The 23,594-nt window shown below is 37.5% G+C and overlaps 1 protein-coding gene across 1 annotated transcript in view; it reads left to right on the top strand.

The window, feature by feature from the left end:
• nrde2 (NRDE-2, necessary for RNA interference, domain containing) overlaps positions 1-23,382 on the top strand; it is a 36,238-nt gene extending 12,856 nt beyond the window's left edge. Inside the window, exons 9-19 of the mRNA XM_062041685.1 lie at positions 661-794; positions 3,043-3,163; positions 3,263-3,435; positions 3,549-3,720; positions 11,230-11,450; positions 11,527-12,016; positions 14,828-15,189; positions 15,277-15,416; positions 22,291-22,432; positions 22,637-22,708; positions 22,986-23,382. Of these exons, the coding sequence (XP_061897669.1) occupies positions 661-794; positions 3,043-3,163; positions 3,263-3,435; positions 3,549-3,720; positions 11,230-11,450; positions 11,527-12,016; positions 14,828-15,189; positions 15,277-15,416; positions 22,291-22,432; positions 22,637-22,708; positions 22,986-23,111 (2,153 nt within the window). The 3' untranslated portion in view covers positions 23,112-23,382. The remainder of the gene's footprint in view (positions 1-660; positions 795-3,042; positions 3,164-3,262; positions 3,436-3,548; positions 3,721-11,229; positions 11,451-11,526; positions 12,017-14,827; positions 15,190-15,276; positions 15,417-22,290; positions 22,433-22,636; positions 22,709-22,985) is intronic.
• Positions 23,383-23,594: the final 212 nt, after the last annotated feature.

The raw sequence follows: 23,594 nt of genomic DNA, 5'->3' as shown, positions 1-23,594 counted from the left end.
TTTAAATGACTAAAGATTATACTCACAGGAAAGGTTCCTTCAAAAAGGATGCATGTTCAAGCATGTGAAATTTCCGCAAAAACACGGAAATCCGCCTTTTTAAACATTAACTTTTGCGTCAAAATATAATACATGCACCTGGGGTTAAGTTGATTGGCAACACTAAATTAGCCCTAGTGTGTGAATGTTGTCTATCTGTGTTGGCCCTGCGATGAGGTGGCCACTTGTCCAGGGTGTACCCCGCCTTCCGCTCGAATGCAGCTGAGATAGGCTCCAGCACTCCCCGTGACCCCAAAAGGGACAAGCGGTAGAAAATGGATAGATGGATGCATGCATGCTTTGGAGCCCCTTCCTCGAAAGAAGAAAATGTTTGCAATGGTGCCCTTCTAACTTGCCTTGGTGCCCTAAGATATGAGCCCTCCTTTAAGGCAACACACGCCTTGACATTAAAAAGTTAAAATTCGAGCCCTGCAAGTGGATTGATGACTAAGTTAGTCAGAGCCCCATCATCAAGAAGCGGGCATGCATGTACATGACAGTGCAAAAAGTGGTTGCTGGGTTTGAATCTCGACACAATGCAGTTCTTTCTGTGATTAACTATGGATTCAATATGTTGTCCTCAATAATTGATAGTAATTGACATTCACTGTCATCTTTCAGATATCCTCACCCAGCAGTGTCATTTCCTTCGTCAGTGTGGTCACTCGGAGAAGGCATTCTCCATCTTTCAGGCCATGATCGAATTTACGTTCTACAAACCCGACAGTGTACAAGGGCTGACCACAAAGCAACAGGTAAATATGTCTAAATGCATTCTGATTTGAAATTCAATGTACTCTTGAACAAAACTACAAGGGTTTGGATTTTGCGATGGTGGATTTTGGATGGTGGATTGTAACCAAAATGCATCAATTGAATATTTTTTAATTAGCCCGTCATCCAGCAGTTATACAATTATAAAATGCTGATGCTGAATACACAATATGTCTAATATTTTTATTTTTGACAGTACATATATGTTGACAAGCATACAGTACATAGGACGGAGCTGCAGCGCAATCGCCTCCTTTGTCTCAGCTATTTCTGTTTATGCCAGTTTGTGCGACTTTTCTAGACATGTAAAATAAAGACACAGAACAGCGGCTGCAGAACAACTTTACTCTTGATAAATCACTCTGTGCGCTAACTAATAATTGCATGTTCTCCTCCTAGTATTGTGGGCGTTCTGATGATTAAAATATACTCTGCATATTCATGAAGACAGACACGCTCAATGGATTGCGGTCCTTATTTTGCTTACTTAAGAGAGGAAATCCCTCTGCGCACAAGCATTGTAGATCAGCTTTTTTTTTCAGCAGGTTTGCATGTGTTCTAATTCACACAAACCTTTTGTAGATCAGGGCCACAGTGTATTAACTCATTAGGCTTAAAATCAGTGGGGAAAAAATTTATTTGTTAAAATATATTACATGTGTAAGTAATCCTTCTTAAAACCTAGAATGCCAATATGAAATATATACGTTATATAGTGTGGCGACAAATTTGACCATAACTCTGGTTTTGCCTTAGAGATTTACACCATTTAAAGACTTGTATGGAATCTGCACTTTCGACTTGACTTGAAACAGATCATTGTTATGCTGCGCTTGCATAGATATGGATATGAGTTTGTGGACTCCTGAATGTTTTAAACCACAGGCAGTTCATCAGCTGAGCAAAAGTTTAAGACTACAGAGGAGGGGTGTCAAACTCAATCACACAAGCGGTCAAAGTTCAAAGCACACTTACGGCATACACACTAGGATTAATTGACCCTCTGTCCCATTCACACACGCGCTTCCGTCATCTCTGTGGTTGCTTTTTCTGGCTTGGACAAAATGTGCATGACAGCCTGTGAATGTGTTATTTGGCTTGACTTTTTTTTAAAACTCCATTTGTGTGGATTTACTTTTTTTAACAGTGTGCAGTAAATATGCATTTTTTAAAATATCTGCCCCTGCTCAACAAGTTCTATTTCGCGACAGTCAGACGGTCCGTAAATGCGTCTTGACTGGTGAACGCGGGAAAACCGGAGGGGTATACTACGTGAACGCCGCTTTGTGTACACGATGAGACAGCTGATGTTTTTCTTTTTAATAAAGTGATTGTTGATCGACCATCTCCTCGTCATCTTTTTAACATCTCGGCAAAAGTTAAAATATTTTATATGCAAAAAAACCTGCAGAATCCGAGAGATTTGTAACTTCCGGCAAGACGTTAGTAGACCAGGGACATTTCTGGGAGTATTCTGCTGAATCAAGAAAAGTTGTCAAGTTTGAGAATGTGTCTAAGAAGTACGCGTTTCCCATCATGCGTTGTTGTGGTTACAATGATCACTTTTTTGACTGTATTGTCATGCATATTTATTGTGTTTTTTTGTACGAAAAGGTTTAATAGTTCAACTGGTGTCTTTTTAGTCGTGTACAGTTAAATGATTGCTATTTTTGGTGGTATGTGTCTATATACAAGGTGTATATGTATGACAGGAGTGAGTTAATTCATTTAATACATTTTCCATGCCGGCCAGATGCACGTTCATTTTTAAATGATCCCGCGGGCTGGATGAGAAACCTCCACGGGCCGGGAGTTTGATGCATATTCTTCAGAGTTACAAAGTTAAAATCTGCATTGAAATTTTCTTTCATGTAATTTTTTGTCAAACATTTACAATGTCATAACCTTCTGACGGCATAGGCAAAACAGCCTTCTGTCTTTGAATGCGGCAGGATTGTTGAACTGCACAAGCAACACGCTTAGTTTGGATGCAGTAGAACAGTGATTTGTACATTCTTAAAAGATCCTGAGGTTTATGGGACAAAAAAGCCAAGTGGTAAACTTTTTTGTGCCAAATACATGTACTAATGTAAAATGGTTTATATAGAGAAAGAACAACACAATTAATATATTGGTAAAGAAAGGGGGAATTAAATGCTATAATTTTTCCATTGCAATGGCATTTACATAGTTTACAGTTCTATACAATTGTGTATATGTTGTGTGCAGGCGGAGTTCTTTGAGCCATTCTGGGACAGTGGGGAGGCAAGAGTTGGGGAGTGGGGTGCCAAAGGTTGGAAAGCGTGGATGGTCCAACAAGAGAAAGGCGGTTGGCTGCAGCCCTGTGAAGGTACAACACATTCTGAGTGAAAAATTACTCTTTGAAAAGTTAATCCCAATTAGTTTGCCACATGCATGAAACTGATTGTCTTTTTTTGTTTGTCCACAGAGGAAGAAGAGGAAGAAGAAGACGAAGAGGAGGAGGTAAAGGATCGGAAACAGCCTCGATGGACTGTGTGGCTGAATGTGGAGTCCTCTCGTGAAGCTGCTCATTGGTTGCCCTGGAGGCCCGACAAAGACAAGGGCCAGTCAGAAGAGGACTGTGACGATCCAGAGAGACAGGTAAAAATAAGTTATTTGCTACTGTATATTAATAACTAACCTGGTTACATTTGACTTTCTATCAGAATTGATATGACAACTTGGAAATCTTTCTGTTGGTGTTTTCATCTTAGGTGTTGTTCGATGACATCGGCCCTTCTTTAATATGTTTGTCCTCTTCCGAGCTTCAGCTCCGCCTCCTCCTCAATTTCTTGTCATTTCTGGGCCTTCCAGTGGAATCTGTTTTGTCAGCTAGCCCATGTCAGCCTGGTCTGGTGCTGGAGGACCTTTCGCTGCTCACTCAGGGTAAGAATAACACTATGGCCTGATCTACTAAAAGTTTGCATGTTTTAAAATACGTGAAAACTTGTTAGCACATGCAAAGCTGATCAACTAAGCTTGTGCGCAAAGGGGGCAAAAAAGAGAGTGCAATCCATTGAGCGTGTCTGTCTTCATGAATATGATCTCAGAGCATTCAATCAATCGCAACTGGACTCTTTGGTTTGTCTTAGAAGATGTTTCGCCTCTCATCCAAGTAGGCTTTATCAGTTCTTGCTCATAGACTTAGATTGGTCAGATCTAGTCAGACTAGATGATTGGTCAGCCCAAGTAGGCTTTATCAGTTCATGCTCATAGACTTAGATTGGTCAGATCTCGTCTGACTAAATCTGACCAATCTAAGTCTATGAGCATGAACTGATTACGCCTATTGGTCAGATCTGGTCAGACGAAATCTGACCAATCCAAGTCTATGAGCATGAACTGATGAAGCCCAATTGGATGAGAGGAGAAACGTCTTCTAAGACCAACCACAGTCCAGTTACGATCGATTGAATGCCCTGGACTTACAATGACCCGGATGAATGAAAACATCCATAGACTTCATGACATTATGTCCTTCACAAGTGTATGTAATAAATGTATTTATTACATTTAGAGAGCGTGCAAACTGGCGGTTGCGTAGAAATGACTGTGAGAAACGAGGTGATCGTGCTGCAGCCCCATTCTACGCTTGCTTGTATATGGTCTCTAAAAAATTGAAATATTAGACATATCGTATATTTAGGTATATCATTTTCTAATTTTATTGCTGCTGGCAGACTGAAGGGCTGATTGTAACAAATTCAATTGGTGTGTTTTGGTTTCTGTTGGTGTTTTTTTAATGGGGTTTGTTTTTTCATGAAGGATATATATTATTACAATTAGGGGTGTCAAACGATTAAAATATTTAATTGCGATGTTTTTCAACTTTATGCTTCGCTAAGCAGCTCAACACAAAAGGACATAAACAAGCATTTAATGACAATAAAAAATTACCTGCAGTGCGTTGGTGTTTTGCCAGATTTTGTATTTCATAGGAACACAGAATTTGTATTTCTGCTGATGGAGCACTTGCATTCAGAGAATGAGCTACATTTCCATGTTTAGATACCAGTTTCATGCATTATTAACACAAGATGTGAATTGTTACTATCAAGGTTTGATTGTCAAAAGTGTTTGGTAATGTAATGTGTGATATTACTACTTAATTTTTTTTTTTAGGATATTCTGTATATTACAATTTGTGCAAGTTAATGGTATTCATATATGACAATAACAATGTTTTAACCTTCTATTTAATAATAACATGTAATAGTCAGGGTGCTAAATATTCTATAATTGCAGACTATCAATCAGAACAGGTTCTAAAAGAATATACCGGTACACTTTTTTCAATCTGCTTGAAAACATTTATTTAGGTAGAAATATCACAGATTACATTACAAAACATCTTTGACAAAGCCTGATCATATTGTAAAACAATTTTTCATTGTTTTGGTAGTTAGACCTGATGTGACGCCTAGTGCTGTTATTGTAAAGCCGGAAATGTGTGATTGGTATGAGAAGAGATGTCTTGACATGTTTTGACGAAAGTCTCTTACACAAGTGACTCTCGACTTCCTTTTTACTGTCTTTTTTTCTGCTGAGCTTTTATTGCATCTTACTAAAGCAGTTTGAGTAACAATCTACATATGTTATCAATGCACTTAACTGTAATGTAAACACAGACGAAGCGGCAAAGCGCTCCAGCAGGTATTCGCTCCAATGATGTCATCTCATGGTAATCGAAAAAGAAAATAAGTATTTTCGGGAGAATGACTTTACCATGGCTTTGAACATGAGATTTCTATATTGTCCCCCTTCCTTTGTGCATTTCTGTTCACTATTTTCGAGCTTTTGACTCAACAGTAACTGAACGGCATTACTTTACTCACGCTACGGAATGGATCGAGGGTCAAAAAAGAGTCACGACAAATTAGTGCTGTTAAAAGAACTTAGAGTTAATGCGTTATTGTGTGAACTTTGACAGTCCTAATTATAGTACATCTGCTATATGAAAAAACATCTTGCAATATGCATTTTCTTGCATTTAGATCATTACTGATGCCTAAATGCGCTGCGGTGTTGTGATGGTCCTCCGCCCCCCGCAGAGAGCATCGACCGTGTGATAAAAATAGCATCATTTGTTTAATTGTGATTCTATATTGCAGAAAAGGTTTTCCAAATTCTAGATTTGTGCTGCTTGTTTAACGTTGCAAACCCCCACATGTAATAGCATGAACGTAGAGGGAAATTAGTGTTTTCATGGGTATATAATGCCGGTAGTAGATGCAAAAACCTAATTTGAGTAGGGCGGGCTGCACCACTACCAGTGTTTCCCACACATTCATTTATTTGTGGCGGCCCGCCACAAAAGAATTACGTCCGCCACAAATAAAAAAAATTATTATTATTATTATTATTTATTTTATTATTATTTTTCTGTCCAGCTTCTCAGGCAAATCATATAGTTGATGTAGATGCCCATATAGGCTGTTCAGATTTACTTTACAAAAGAGAAGTGTAGGATACTTCTCTTGTTGCCTTATTTGTATTTGACCACTACTGTTTTCTGTTTATTTGTTACTGACTGTGGCAGGACACCTCTGCCTCTGTTTCACTTTATGTTGCTGGTAAATAATATGGTTGTAGTAGTAGGCTAAAGTTAAATTATTTAGTATGCACTAATTAAAGGGGCAGAGCTTTAAGAGACATTTTAGCTTTTATATTTTATAAGATATATTTTTTGTAAGAACCACAATTAATAAATATATTTTAGTGAATAACTTATTGTTCAAATCTGTATATAAATATGTACATAAAGTGTTGTAATTATATTGTAAAATGGATGGATGGATGGATGGACGTTTAAAACAAAACTGTTATTATTAATTAGTAAGTATACATTTTTGAGCCTTTTTAGAGAAAATCATATCATTGTAGTAAATTATGCAAATTAATCGATGATGTCACGGTGACCGTGCCCATAGCCACGCCCATAGCCACGCCCCCACCGCCACAGGTATCTTGGCAGTTTATGGGAAACACTGACTACTGTACCTGTGATCAGTCTCAGTAGATCACATGCAACACGCCCACAAATAGTACACACAATTTTATAGCCGCACACACTCGTTAACACATGGTATTTGGATCTTAGTAGATTAGTCCCTATACAGGTAAAAGCCAGTAAATTAGAATATTTTGAAAAACTTGATTTATTTCAGTAATTGCATTCAAAAGGTGTAACTTGTACATTATATTTATTCATTGCACACAGACTGATGCATTCAAATGTTTATTTCATTTAATTTTGATGATTTGAAGTGGCAACAAATGAAAATCCAAAATTCCGTGTGTCACAAAATTAGAATATTACTTAAGGCTAATACAAAAAAAGGATTTTTAGAAATGTTGGCCAACTGAAAAGTATGAAAATGAAAAATATGAGCATGTACAATACTCAATACTTGGTTGGAGCTCCTTTTGCCTCAATTACTGCGTTAATGCGGCGTGGCATGGAGTCGATGAGTTTCTGGCACTGCTCAGGTGTTATGAGAGCCCAGGTTGCTCTGATAGTGGCCTTCAACTCTTCTGCGTTTTTGGGTCTGGCATTCTGCATCTTCCTTTTCACAATACCCCACAGATTTTCTATGGGGCTAAGGTCAGGGGAGTTGGTGGGCCAATTTAGAACAGAAATACCATGGTCCGTAAACCAGGCACGGGTAGATTTTGCGCTGTGTGCAGGCGCCAAGTCCTGTTGGAACTTGAAATCTCCATCTCCATAGAGCAGGTCAGCAGCAAGAAGCATGAAGTGCTCTAAAACTTGCTGGTAGACGGCTGCGTTGACCCTGGATCTCAGGAAACAGAGTGGACTGACACAAGCAGATGACATGGCACCCCAAACCATCACTGATGGTGGAAACTTTACACTAGACTTGTCCCAGAGTCTGGAGGAAGACAGGAGAGGCACAGGATCCACGTTGCCTGAAGTCTAGTGTAAAGTTTCTACCATCAGTGATGGTTTGGGGTGCCATGTCATCTGCTGGTGTCGGTCCACTCTGTTTCCTGAGATCCAGGGTCAACGCAGCCGTCTACCAGCAAGTTTTAGAGCACTTCATGCTTCCTGCTGCTGACCTGCTCTATGGAGATGGAGATTTCAAGTTCCAACAGGACTTGGCGCCTGCACACAGCGCAAAATCTACCCGTGCCTGGTTTACGGACCATGGTATTTCTGTTCTAAATTGGCCCGCCAACTCCCCTGACCTTAGCCCCATAGAAAATCTGTGGGGTATTGTGAAAAGGAAGATGCAGAATGCCAGACCCAAAAACGCAGAAGAGTTGAAGGCCACTATCAGAGCAACCTGGGCTCTCATAACACCTGAGCAGTGCCAGAAACTCATGGACTCCATGCCACGCCGCATTAACGCAGTAATTGAGGCAAAAGGAGCTCCAACCAAGTATTGAGTATTGTACATGCTCATATTTTTCATTTTCATACTTTTCAGTTGGCCAACATTTCTAAAAATCCCTTTTTTGTATTAGCCTTAAGTAATATTCTAATTTTGTGACACACGGAATTTTGGATTTTCATCTGTTGCCACTTCAAATCATCAAAATTAAATGAAATAAACATTTGAATGCATCAGTCTGTGTGCAATGAATAAATATAATGTACAAGTTACACCTTTTGAATGCAATTACTGAAATAAATCAAGTTTTTCAAAATATTCTAATTTACTGGCTTTTACCTGTATGTATATTGGAGTTGTCCCTATCTGATATTTTTATCAGTCGAATATCGTAGTCTAACCCTCGGATGATATCGGATATTAGCTCTGATGCAAGCAATCCTACAGGGTGTTTACTTGTGCAAAGCTCTATAGCCAGTTAACTTCTAAATGTCCTCCAATAATCACACAAGGTACACTACCGTTCAAAAGTTTGGGGTCACCCAAACAATTTTGTGGAATAGCCTTCATTTCTAAGAACAAGAATAGACTGTTGCGTTTCAGATGAAAGTTCTCTTTTTCTGGCCATTTTGAGCGTTTAATTGACCACACAAATGTGATGCTCCAGAAACTCAATCTGCTCAAAGGAAGGTCAGTTTTGTAGCTTCTGTAACGAGCTAAACTGTTTTCAGATGTGTGAACATGATTGCACAAGGGTTTTCTAATCATCAATTAGCCTTCTGAGCCAATGAGCAAACACATTGTACCATTAGAACACTGGAGTGATAGTTGCTGGAAATGGGCCTCTATACACCTATGTAGATATTGCACCAAAAACCAGACATTTGCAGCTAGAATAGTCTTTTACCACATTAGCAATGTATAGAGTGTATTTATTTAAAGTTAAGACTAGTTTAAAGTTATCTTCATTGAAAAGTACAGTGCTTTTCCTTCAAAAATAAGGACATTTCAATGTGACCCCAAACTTTTGAACGGTAGTGTAGGTCTTTTTTGTATTTTAGTGATGTCATTTAGAAAAGGTAACTGTGGTAGGCTATAGTCTAGGAGGTTGCAGCTACACAACAGCTAGCAAACAATAGCACACAAGCTAGACGTACATAGAAAGTGTTTTTAATTGCTCATTAATGCAGTCTAAAACACCAAATTTGTCAATATAAACAAATATCAAAATTAGGGATGTCCGATAATATCGGGCTGCCGATATTATCGGCCGATAAATGCTTTAAAATGTAATATCGGAAATTATCGGGATCGGTTTAATAATTATCGGTATCGGTTTCTAAAAGTAAAATGTATGACGTTTTAAAACGCCGCTGTGTACACGGACGTAGGGAGAGGTACAGAGTGCCAATAAACCTTAAAGGCATTTCCTTTGCGTGCGTGCCGTCCGAGTCACATAATATCTACTGGCTGTTCTCATCACGATTTAATGCAAGGCATACTTGTTCAACAGCCATACAGGTCACACTGAGGGTGGCCGTATAAGCAAGTTTAACACTGTTACAAATATGCGCCACACTGTGAACCCACACCAAACAAGAATGACAAACACATTTCGGGAGAACATCCGCACCGTAACACAACATAAACGCAACAGAACAAATACCCAGAATTCCTTGCAGTACTAACTCTTCCGGGACGCTACAATACAATTATTGTATACATTATCGGACATCTCTAATCAAAATGTTTTAGTTGCAAATTACCAACAGATACAAAGTCTACAAGTGTATTTAGAAAGTAAAAACAAACATGCATTCCGCTTTCTGCTTCATGAACTCAATTTAAGGAATTATATTGACCACTAGGTATTGCCAAAAACTAATTATCAAGACACTTCAAAAGCATAAATCTGTCATATTACATCCATCCGTTTTCTACCGCTTACCCATTTCGGGTCACGGAGGGGCTGCAACCTATCCCAGCTGCACACGGGCGGAAGGCAGGGTACACCCTGGACAAGTCGCCAACTCATTGCAGGGCCAACACAGACAGACAACATTCACACTCACATTCACACACTAGGGCCAATTTAGTGTTGCAAATCCGCCTATTCCCAGGTGCATGTCTTTGTGGGTGGGAGGAAGCCAAAGTACCCAAAGAGACCCAGTTACGTGGAAAACATGCAAACTCCACAAAGAAAGAACCAGGACCTTCTCACTGAGGCACAAGTGCTTACCACTGCGCCACGGTCATTGCCAATGTAAATATAATTAATTCAATCATTCAAATCATTAATTATAAGTCATTAATTATAAATCTAATATATATACAGCTAGAGCATAAAACAACTGTTTACTATCTTCAAAATATTTTTTTCTAAATTATGAGAGCCCTCTACACATGAATTAACATAATTTAGTCACACTTGCACTCATTTATTAATCCAATATAGTAATGCTGCCTGAGGCTAAGGCAATATGTGGCCATGATAACGAACAGTGCGGTCTGATTGGTTTGGTCTCATCTGTACTACTGTAGTATTGATATATTTTTAGTTATTTTTATGCTTGAAAATGCTTAATTTAAATCGAAATGTTGCAGAATATGCTTGAAAAAATGTTTGATATTTAGTAAAGCCGCAATATTTGAAGCGCAAGGTGGTGAGGGATGTTTTCTATACCTATCATTGTTCTCTGAGCAATTTCACTTAATTAAGCCTTCTCTAACATTCCACGCTACAAAATACTAAAAGTATGAGCTATAATTCATGCTGTTATCATTTCGGATTAATATCGGTATGGGCCAAAACTCAAGGCTCTAATATTGGAAGTGAAAAAGTTGTATCGGGACACCCCTAATGTGTACCCAAAGTCTGCCACATCCGCCGCTGAGGATTTAATCGGAAGGACAGGTCAGTTTTTTAGGTTGCATGTTGCTGTAGCTACCTGACTTTAAATAAGCAGAAGAAGGATGCCGTTTGATATACTTTTGTATATTGATCAACTTGAAGGCAAACTAAATGGGCCATGTCTCCACTTAGGTACGGACCCCAGACATCCTCTTACCTCCCACAACCTCCCCAGCCTTGGGGTGAACTCTGTGGGTCACATGACCACACTCCAAGGAACCAGGAAGTGTGCAGGTCTGCGAAAGCAGGGTGAGAAGTTTGTGAGCAACATGTTCAATATGCTCCAACCAGCCCTACCGGTCCAACATAGAGCAACTCTGTCATTCAGCAGAATGCAGTATGAGAAAATGAAGGTTAGGACTTCTTTATCTGTGACCCTGATTTGAATTGTAAATCGTTTCATCGTTTCTATATTTGTGTGTATGTCAGGTGTTGTGTTGCGTGCACGGCAACAAAAAGCGTCTTCGCTTTCAGAGCAAAAGCAGCAAGCGGATTGCCAAATCGCTGCTCAAAGAACCCGACAACCGCTCGTCTTTGGCAATGTGGCGGGAGTTCGCCCACTTGGAGTGGGTACTGGGTAACCTCGAAGAGGCACGGAAAGTGTTTTTCACAGCTACCACGCTTGGGGGCACAAAGGGCTTGTGCAACCCCACGCTCTGTGACTTGTGTCTGCTGTGGGCCCAGCTTGAGGTGGAGGATGTAGCAAGTGGGCCAGGTGGAGTGCTCAGTGACGGAGCGCCATCTCCAGCTGTGTGTCTACTAACTTTCCTGGCAGAAGGGAAGTCTTCTTCACCTTCATCATCCCCGTCTGTCTCCCCTGTTGCCATCTTGAAAGCCAGGAAGTCGTATGAACAAGCTCTGACTGCCAGTTTATCTGCATTGGACCAAGACCTCGGCAACGCTCAGGCCAACGGAAAAGGTTTGCCCTCTTTACGAATTCCAAATATGTAAAAAAAAAAAAAAAAGTTCAGTATGAAAAACTTAATGCTTGTCAAACAGTGACTTGACACTATTTTTAAGTAGCACCTCATTAATATGATATTACAATTTAGCCATTTATAACTTTTTATTAAGGATCTAAACATTATTTATTAATAGGAAAGGTTTTATGCTGCCGATTCTGATTGGATCATCTATGAGTTAGAAAGGCCGATACCGAACACATCTATTAGGCAGCATAAAACCACGATCGCAACATCTCTAAATGAAAGTTTAACAATATCAACACAATATTTAAACTACTTCCTTATTCTCTTTTATTACATACAATTGTTTGAGTAAAACAAAATTAGTAGTATACAATAACTAAACAAAAGAAAAAAGTACGTTCTATTACTCTTTTATATCCTTTGACTTTGGCCTTCATAGTCCTCCTGGGTCCATGGAATGAATCCCTGAGTTTGAAAACATTAACAAAACAACGAAAAGATTTTGAGAAAATAAAATGTCGACCTAACCACTCTAGTATCGTATCCTATAATGATACAAATTGGTATCGACACTGCCAATTTATGGATTGATCAGCACTCTTACGTGTTGTTACAGTTCTCTCTCTCGACTCTTATTGAATACTTGGTTAATTTTCTCCTAATAGCTGCTTACTTTTTGCTGCAACGCAGTTTCATTTCCACTTCTGAAAGCTTACTAATGACTTATTTCTTCTTTAAAGCTATTTTAGCGGTGAGCTTGGCTATTTGCATGGTTGCTCCTGGCTTGCCTCAGTATGTAGCATGTTTAACTTCGTACTCCAGTGATGATACGGGATAATAATACTTTAGATTAGAGATGTCCGATAATATCGGTTTTATCGGCGATAAATGCTTTAAAATGTAATATCGGAAACTATCGGTATCGGGGTTTTTTTATCGGTATCGTTGTTTGTTTTTTTTTATTTTTATTTTTTTATTAAATCAACATAAAAAACACAAGATACACTTACAATTAGTACACCAACCCAAAAAACGTCCCTCCCCCATTTACACTCATTCACACTCATTCACACAAAATGGTCGTTTCTTTCTGTTATTAATATTCTGGTTATTAATATTCTGGTTCCTACATTATATATCAATATATATCAATACAGTCTGCAAGGGATATAGTCCGTAAGCACACATGATTGTGCGTGCTGCTGGTCCACTAATAGTACTACCTTTAACAGTTAATTTGACTAATTTTCATTATTACTAGTTTCTATGTAACTGTTTTTATATTGTTTTACTTTCTTTTTTATTCAGGAAATGTTTTTAATTTATTTATCTTATTTTATTTTATAAATTTTTAAAAAAAGGACCTTATCTTCAACATACCTGGTTGTCCAAATTAGGCATAATAATGTGTTAATTCCACGACTGTATATATCGGTATCGGTTGATATCGGTAATTAAGAGTTGGACAATATCGGAATATCGGATATCGGCAAAAAGCCATTATCGGAAATCCCTACTTTAAATACTGAGATATGCAGTTTATTTGCCGTAATGTAGGTGATTATTATTAGTTTAGAGGAGCGGCTCCGCACTGTGTATGGAGAAACGTCATTAGCTGCTAGCTTGTCAGCCGGGTGACTAAAAATAATAATACATTGTCAGCCAGAGGGAATCAGCGTTTGTGATCAGCATTACAACACATTAATCGGCAATGGCGATCACATACTTTTTTACAAAAATCGTCCACATCCCTAGTTATTAACCTATTTACATGCAATTTCAGAAACATTCAATTACCTGTTTAGGAAACTTTCACACTTGCGATCTCTCACACTTCAAGTTTAAATTCACGTTAGGGAAAAAAAAATGTTTGTACTTTGGTCTAAAAAAAAAATCGTTTTTAAAGACACTAAATGCACAATTTTAACTAATAATAAATTATACTGGCATATTTGACATAAACAACATGCATAACTATACACATAATGTGTCAACACCTTAAAAACTCCAAACAAACATTATGCATTATCATTATTATGTTTTATTTCTATACAGGGATATTTTTAACCAGCTCAGATGCATTAGCAGTTCTGGACATCTGGGAGCCCCATAGCAGGGTTTAGGCTGTAGGTCCATGGCTAGTTAACGACTGATTATGTCAGACAGTGTTTGGGGGCCTCTACTGGCTGCTTAGTTGTGTTTAGGGTGAAACGTCTCTTCTCAGACGTCACAAAACGCTTCCAAATCACATGTTTATTAAGTGCAGGAGAGAAAGACAGCCCAAATTGAATACATTTCTCCAATAAAAGTAGGGAAAAATTTGAAGTGCTGTATATTTTTTGTTTTTTGGATACTTCTGGTTCCTGGAAAATATCTTAGCATCTTTGAATGGAGGAACAATAAAAACTAAAAGTAATTGCTCTCATTTTTGTGCAGATTTTCCACCTATATATATATATATATATATATATATATATATATATATATATATATATATATATATATATATATATATATATATATATATATATATATATATATATATATATATACATATATTTTGTTTTTTTGTTTTCTTTTTCTTTTGCTCAGTACATGTACCACCCCATCCACAAAGTTTTCCTAAACTTTTTTGTTTTTTGTACAATCCTGCTAACTAAATGACAATGAAAAAATACAACAATGTAATAACAAGATTGTAGCAAGTTGTGTAAATTAAACCCAGTCAAAATAAAGCATTTGGTTGAGGAGCAGTAAAGTTAAACAACCTGTGTTATTTGTTGTGATAATTCCATTTTAAGGTCAAGCTGGTGTCGGAGAAGAGAAGCTGAGATTAAAAGGTCTTGTAGGCTGCTATGCTCTGTTCCAGTACCTCACTATGGGCATCCAAGCAGCGAGCACAGTTTATGCCCAAGCCAGAGAACGAATGGACAGGTTGCACCGCACGCTAACATCAGACAACCTCTCACACAATGATCAATCTAGCAGCCTGCTGATTAAGCAGCTAGCTGTTGAGTGTGAGACGTTGGCGGTGCAGCAGGCATTACTGCTCAAGTACCACATGAGTGTCGGTGTGTTTCCACTGGCAACACTGAGAGACATGCTGACCTCTGCCCTTTTTTGCTGGCCCAGCAGTGCACCCCTCTGGAGCATATATGTACAGGTAAAGCAAATTATGAACTTTCATCATGCTCTCTTGTTACTTTTTCTCCTTTTTTTGACTTAACGATGGTCTTGGGACCTGTTTCAGCTAGAGAACCATTACCACAGTGCTGGCCGAGCACGGCGCTTCTTTTACGCCGTATGCAGGGATAGCAGCAGTGTTGTGCCACAGCTCTATGCTATTGTTGCTGAACAGCAAAGAAAGCAGCTGGTGGATGCTGCACAAAGGTAAGAGTGGAAACAACTTGAAACATCCACAGAAATAACTCTATACTTTTATCAGTACTGTATACAGTTTCAGTATTTATCATCATATTTGCTTACCATATATCATGTTTACATGTCATGCATCGTAACAGTTGCACCATTTATATCATGGGTCGCCAACATATCGATCGCGATCAACCAGTCGATCTTTGGAACCTTACCAGTCGATCGCGTGACCAACAGATCCGCCAACAGGCACACATTTTAACGTCTGAACACACCCGCACAACTCTGCCTCTCTTTCCTCAGCCTCACATTGGCCACGGCCACACCCCCTGAGCATGGCTGCAGCTGCACACTACACCTGCACACTACACCCGCTTGTCCCGCAAAAGCGCTTTGCATGACGTGCACAAACGACTGTTGCAACGCATCAGACATTTTAGAGAACCCAACATCAAACAACTCTTCCCTCAACCACAAGTCTATGACTTTCATCACTCGCCTGCTACAGGAAGCTAACAGGCAAAATACTAGAGTCTGTGAACATTGCTCCAAAGTACAGATTTTGTGTTGATTTTTATATACAAAAGCAAACATTGAGACGTGCAAAAGCAGCAATATATGATAAAACAAGGCGGCAGCTACAGAAGGACTTCCCTGTTTATCCCCTCTTAATCAAACAGGATAACCCCCCCCATGTGGTCAGCTGATTTTATTACTTCCGGCGCTGACATAAGTGACTGGCGCCCCATATGCGACCATTGGATAAACAAATATACTACAGTATTAAGTACAAATGTCCAATTAATATCGGACTGCCGATATAATCGGCCGATAAATGCTTTAAAATGTAATATCGGAAATTATCTGTATCTGTTTCAAAAAGTAAAATTTATGACTTTTTAAAACGCCGCTGTACGGAGTGGTACACGGACGTACGGAGAAGTACAGAGCAGTTGCGTCTCCCAGTCATACTTGCCAACCCTCCCGATTTTCCCGGGAGACTCACGAATTTCAGTGCCCCTCCCGAAAATCTCCTAGGGCAACCATTCTCCTCAATATCTCCCGATTTCCACCCAGACAACAAAATTGGGGGCGTGCCTTAAAGGCACTGCCTTTGCGTGCCGACCCAGACACATAATATCTACGGCTTTTCACACACACAAGTGAATGCCATGCATACTTGGTCAACAGCCATACAGGTCACACTGAGGGTGCCCGTATAAACAACTTTAACACTGTTACAAATATGCGCCCCACTGTGAACCCACACCAAACAACAATGACAAACACATTTCGAGAGAACATCCGCACCGTAACACAACAGAACAAATACCCAGAACCCCTTGCAGCACTAACTTTTCCGGGACGCTACAATATACACCCCCTGCTACCCCCGCCCCCCATCTCAACCCCGCCCCTCCAACCCCGCCCACCACAACCTCCATCATGCTCTCTCAGGGAGAGCATGTCCCAAATTCCAAGCTGCAGTTTTGAGGCATGTTAAAAAAAATAATGCACTTTGTGACTTCAATAATAAATATGGCAGTGCCATGTTGGCATTTTTTTCCATAACTTGAGTTGATTTATTTTGGAAAACCTTGTTACATTGTTTAATGCATCCAGCGGGGCATCACAACAAAATCCGGCATAATAATGTGTTAATTCCACGACTGTATATATCGGAATCGGTAATTAAGAGTTGGACGATATCGGAATATTGGATATCGGCTAAAAAGCCATTATTGGACATCTCTAGTATTAAGACTATAGTGGCCATAAACAGTTAACTTCTACAGCAGTGGTGCTCAAACTGCGGCACAGTGACTCTTTTTGTCATTGGCCCTAGGCACATTAAAAAAAACAATAACAAACAAAACACCAGCAAAAATTGGGAAAACCGCAAGAAGCTCAATGTGAAATAAACACAATATTGACATCAGCAAAACATTAAAAATAAATATAAACAAATATATATGTAAATAATTGAATACATAAATAAATATATAAATAAATAAAACATTGTTGACGCATAGGAAAATCTTGCTTTGATTAACCACGTATTTATATCATGTTTACATGTTATGTATCATATTTGCACTGCTCCATATCATCACGTATATTAGTTACACAACTCTATATCATAATTTCATGTTATATATCATATTTGCACCACTCCATATCATGTTTACATGTAATGTATCGACATATTTGCGCCACTTCATATCCAGGGCCACCTTACCTTACATCTCCTTTTTGTGACGGACGCAAAACGCATTATGTCCTTTTACACTTTGCTCAGAGCAAGTGAATACGTTGTACCCTGCCATGCACCTAGCTCTGCCCAGCTCTTTTGCCTAATAAAATGGTGGACAATCTGCTCCTTTGCATACTAATCTATTGAATGCATGTTTGGAAATTAACAGAAAAAAAATTCTGACGCTTTAATTAGTCTCTTAGTCTGAATTGATTCTGAAATAATGTGATGCATGATATTCAAATTTATAGAAATGCATCTGTATATGCTAAGTTATGCAGTATTGATTACAATGTACAGTAATTGTCATAACCACAATAAAAGTGGTATCAAGCCAACTTCAAAGATGCGTTATCCTTTAAACCAGGGGTCACCAACGCGGTGCCCGCGGGCACCAGGTCGCCCGTAAGGACCAGATGAGTCGCCCGCGGGCCTGTTCTAAAAAATTTTTTTTTTTTAAATAAAAATAAAAAATTTTTTTTTTTTTTTTTTTTTTTTTAATTAAATCTACATAGAAAAAACACAAGATACACTTTCAATCAGTACATCAACCCAAACAACCTCCCCCATGCACACCCACTCACACAAAAGGGGTTATTTCTTTCTGCTACCAATATTCTGGTTCCCACAACATAGACAACACATCTGCAAGGGACACAGTCCCTGAAGCACACATGATTGTATAGGCTGCTGGTCCACTAACATTTTCATTAATTACTATTTTTTATGTAATTATTTTTATATTGTTTTACTTTCTTTTTTATCCAAGAAAATGTTTTTTATTTATTTATCTTATTTTATTTTATTTTTTAAAAAAGGGCCTTATCTTCAACAGACCAGGTTGTCAATGAAATTAGATTTGTTTAAAGGGTTTTTTAAACCAGGCCCAGTCCAGATAATGTCCAAGTCGGACTCAGCAACACACACCTTCATTCATGTACACAGAAAAAAATTAGGGAACACAACAGATTGCATATAATTTATAAACAAAATTACATTTTCAAAATAAGCATTTATGTACAGTCCAGATTATGTCCAGGTCACTCAAATTAGGGAACACAACAACAGATATCATATAATCTATAAACATAATTATACTTTCAAAATAAGCCTTTGAGGACTTCTCATCTTTTTTTTAATGTTTTTTGGCATCATTATCGTTTTCAACCATGTAACTTTCTAAAGTTAGAAAATACTGAATAAATGTTTTAAAGAAAGTAATACTAAGTGAATATCTGTTTTTGGCCTTAAAAATAAACATTTTACCGAGTACTATAATTAAATTGACTAAATCATGATTGTCAATGAACTCTCCTAAAATAACAGAAACCACATTAAGCTTCATAAACAAACCAATCCTTAAACACATTTTTTTAACTTCCACCCAAAACAAAGACACAATATGACAATACCAAAACAAATGCAGGGTGGATTCAGGCTCCTGACAACAAAATCGGCAATCATCTGACTCTGTCATATTCCATAATTTTAACATTTTCCCTGTGGGTAAGAAGTTATAAATAATTTTAATTTGAAAATAACGATTTTGCACATCGATAGTGGTTTTATAGATTAGTTTGAATATGGCATCCCATGGCAACGGGCAGTCAAAAAAGTCCTCCCATTTTCCATTTGTGTTGTATGAGGCAGCCTTCAAAGATTTCTTTATTAAATAAAAATTATATATTTTTCTATTTATTTTAGTTCCTTTTTGCCAACTAGAATTTCTTATTAGAGGTTTACAAACTAATAATTTAGTAGTTCCATAATTAATTATTTGTTTCCATCTTTTCCCAATTACTCCAGTAAGTTGATAAAATGAAAAGCTTGAGCAAGCATCGCCATACATAGCTCTAAATTCATCATACTTCATAATTTTACCATTCTCATTGATAATATCATTGACAAAAATGATTCCTCTTTCAAACATATTTTTCCAAAAGAAAGGCTTTTCATCTATTACAATATTAGAGTTCATCCATATTAACTGCTGCAAAATATTGTCTCTTTTTTCTGGCACATAAAATTGAAAACACCACTATGAGTGGATTGTTTCCTTTATGAACCCCGCCATGTTTCCCAGCAGACTCTCTGGGAGGGGATCACTTGTAAAAAAGGATACAATTTCTTTTGATACAGTACATGTTTTTTGTCCAACAGGACATTTGTGTACCACTCAATGTTTAAATACATCTTTGGAACAATTGATGCTTTTAAAGACAGACACATAGCTTCAAGGTTGAGAAGTTTCAGGCCCCCATATTCATACTCTTTGTACAAAACCTTTCTTTTAATCTTTTCTGGTTTGCCGTTCCAGACAAAATCGAAGACCCTCCGCTCATAAATCTTAAAAAAGTTTTGTGATGGAGCTGGTAATGACAAAAACAAATAAATAAATTGAGGAATAATTAACGAGTTGGCAATAGACAATTTACCATACAAGGTTAGGGATTTCCCTTTCCATAATTGCATAATTTTGTCCAGCTTTCTTAGTCGATTATCATAATTTACTGAGCCTAGATCTTCCAGATTTTCTGGGACAACAACACCAAGTATGTTAACTGGTCCATCTGTCCACAAAACAGGCACTTTGCATTCCATTCGAAAGGACGTTCCCTTTAGATTTCCGATCCTTAACATTTTACATTTATCATAATTAAGCTTAAGGCCAGATTGCTGTGAAAATATGTCCAAAAGATTAAGAAGGTTCCGCAAACAATAAGGAAAAATCTTATCTTTGTGAATCAGCCTTTTCTGACATGAACTTCAACAAGAACAAACACAGAACACGCCTCACTGATGCACATCTGCAAGACTCACTCAGAGTTGCAGTGTCAAGTTACACACCAGAGTACAACACACTAGTTAACAGCATGCAATGCCAGGCTTCCCACTAACTAACAAAGAAACAGATAACAGATTTGATGTCCAGTTCAAAGTGTGACATGATTTAAAAATTTGAGAGTTTACTTTTGTATTTTACATGAGTTATTATTTGTACAAACATGGTGCAAAGTAATTCATGATTTGTTAAAAAATGTTAGTGGGTAGCTAGTTAAAATGGGATATTGTGATTTCACAAGACTGTCTTAGAAGTGATCATTTGAAAATGTTCAATTTGAAAAATGTGCACTTAGAGAAAATATAAAAATAAAGTGTTGCATATTGATATTTATCTGTTTCTATATATATTTATTGTGAGAAATCATTAAGATGATCTGTGTTTCCACAAAGATAAATATCATTAATTATTAATAATAACAGAGTTAAAGGTAAATTGAGCAAATTGGCTACTTCTGTCAATTTATTTAAGTGTGTATCTAACTGGTAGCCCTTCGCATTAATCAGTACCCAAGAAGTAGCCCTCGGTTTCAAAAAGGTTGGTGACCCCTGCTTTAAACTATGTATATTTTAGTTGACAAAATGTACTGTAATTTCAGTCAACTAAAATGATGAGGAATTAAGTCGACTAAAACTAGACTAAAACAATGGTAGATAAATTTAGATGACTAAAGTAAGACTAAAACTAAAATACATTTTGGTCAAAACACTATGACTAAAACTAAATTAAAAACTACTGTCAAAATTAACACTGATGTCATATTGGCTCCTATCTATACCATGTTTACATGCAATGTATCGTCATACTGTATTAGCACCACTCCATACCAAGTCATGTATCAAGAACTATAGTTTTTACACCACTCCATATCATCATGTATCATTGTATTTGTACCACTCCATACTATGTTTACATTTCCTGTATCATCCCATTTGCACGACTCCATATCATGTATACATGCCATGTATCATACTATTTGTACCACTCCATATCATCATGTATCATACTATTTGCACCACTACATATGATCACAAATAATATTACACCACTCCATATCATGTTTGTGTTATATACTGTATCATATTTGCACCACCTCATATCATGTTTACATGTCGTGTATAATATTTGCACCACTCCATATCATCACGTATCATATTAATTACACCACTCCATATCATGTTCACGTGTTATATATCATATTTGCACCACCTCATATCATGTTTACATGTCAAGTACCATGTATATTTGAACCACTCCATATTGTCATGTTTCACCGTATTTGCACCACTCCGTATCATCACATATAATATTAATTACACCACTCTGTATCATGTTTACGTGTTATATACGGTATCATTTTTGCACCACCTCATATCATGTTAACATATCGTTTACTATGTATAATATTTTAAGCACTCCATATTGTCATGTATCATTGTATTTGCACCCCTCATGTATCATATTTGCATCACTACATATCATGTATCCCATTTGCATCACTCCATATCATGTACTATATTTGCACCACTCTATATCATGTATCATATTTGCACCACTTTATACTTTATATTGGCTCCAATCCATACCATGTTTACATGTCATGGTATTATGAATCATACTTTTGCACTACTCTATATCATGATATATCATTGTATTAGCACCACTCCATACCATGTCCATATATCATGTATCATCCCATTGGCACTTCTCCATATCATATTTACACTACATATATACACTTTAAACTCTAAATCAATGTTTTACACCCATAACATATTTTATGACCATTTTAGATCCTGCGACAAAAGCGCCGCCTTGAGTGTCCTGCCCGAGAATGGCCTCAGCAACCGTATCCGAGGACTGTTTGAAAGCGCCATATTGACCGAAATGGGTGCTCACTGTCCTTTACTTTGGAGGATGTACATTCACTACCTGGTAAGATGACAAAAGGCTACGTACATGAATTGGATTTGGTCCTTTATTGATTTAATTTACTATTTATATAGCAGTGAATCACAACACCTAAATCCATGTTAGCTTTGTTGCTATACATACATATAGCATTTTCCCCCCAGTTGAATTAACTGATACACTGTTTCGTAGATTGTTTACTATGTTTTATGTGGTTTGTATTATTAGGTGTCAGAGGGCAACATGGATAAAGCCAAGGGACTTTTCTACAAAGCTTTACAGAATGTTCCCTGGGTGAAGGTATGACACAGGCTGTGTTTCAATTCACGCATTTCCATACTTTCACTTTGTAGACTGCATAATTACATTCTGAGGGCCTGTATTTTGAATTTGTATTTTGCACTCAAATTGCTAAATGTAAGTGCGTGAAATAAAATAGTACAGCCAACAACAACTCCTCTGTCTTCATGTATGTGTGTATTAATGAATACATAGATGATTGGGGATTTGCATTCATGCAAATGTGTTTGCATACATGTTTTTAACCTGAGTTTATACATGGTGTCTCTTTTACCAGGGTTTATACATGGATGCAGTGCAGCTGTTTCCTGAGAATCTACAAGAGTTTATAGATCTGATGACGGAGAAAGAACTGCGACTGAGGCTGCCATTAGAAGAACTTGATATACTACTGGAAGACTGAAACAATCACACACAGATATAGCTTAGCAGTAAAGAAACATGTCATTCATTTTTCAATATGAACCAGGATTGATTTGTGTATGTCTACAATTCACAAAAAATTGTTATTAGTTGTTGATTACAATATAATGTGTTTATAATCTGTATGATTACTTTAAGGTTTTAATTATAAAATAAAGTATAATAATTCATTTTTTAATGAAATGTTCTGTACTTCTCTAGTTTTTCTCCTCCTTCATGATGGGACAATTTATTACACTGCATTTGTTATCAGTTGTGTGCAATATACTGTATAAAAGTCATTTATCCACAATGTCAACTTAACTAAGCAAAATACCTTGCCTGTGTTTGTTTTACTATTATTTTACGTTATGTCAATATTTGGTTCAACAATTCAAATATGACAAACTATTACTACTACTAGTACCATAATTTGTTGACGGTCTCTTCTGCCGCCTAAACCGCGCCGTGGTTTGACGCATTG

The sequence above is a fragment of the Entelurus aequoreus genome, linkage group LG03 (genome assembly GCF_033978785.1).
Source record: "Entelurus aequoreus isolate RoL-2023_Sb linkage group LG03, RoL_Eaeq_v1.1, whole genome shotgun sequence".
NCBI classification, from domain to species: domain Eukaryota; kingdom Metazoa; phylum Chordata; class Actinopteri; order Syngnathiformes; family Syngnathidae; genus Entelurus; species Entelurus aequoreus.
Note: the sequence above shows the minus strand (reverse complement) of the source record. Positions and strands in the feature narration are given on the sequence as shown.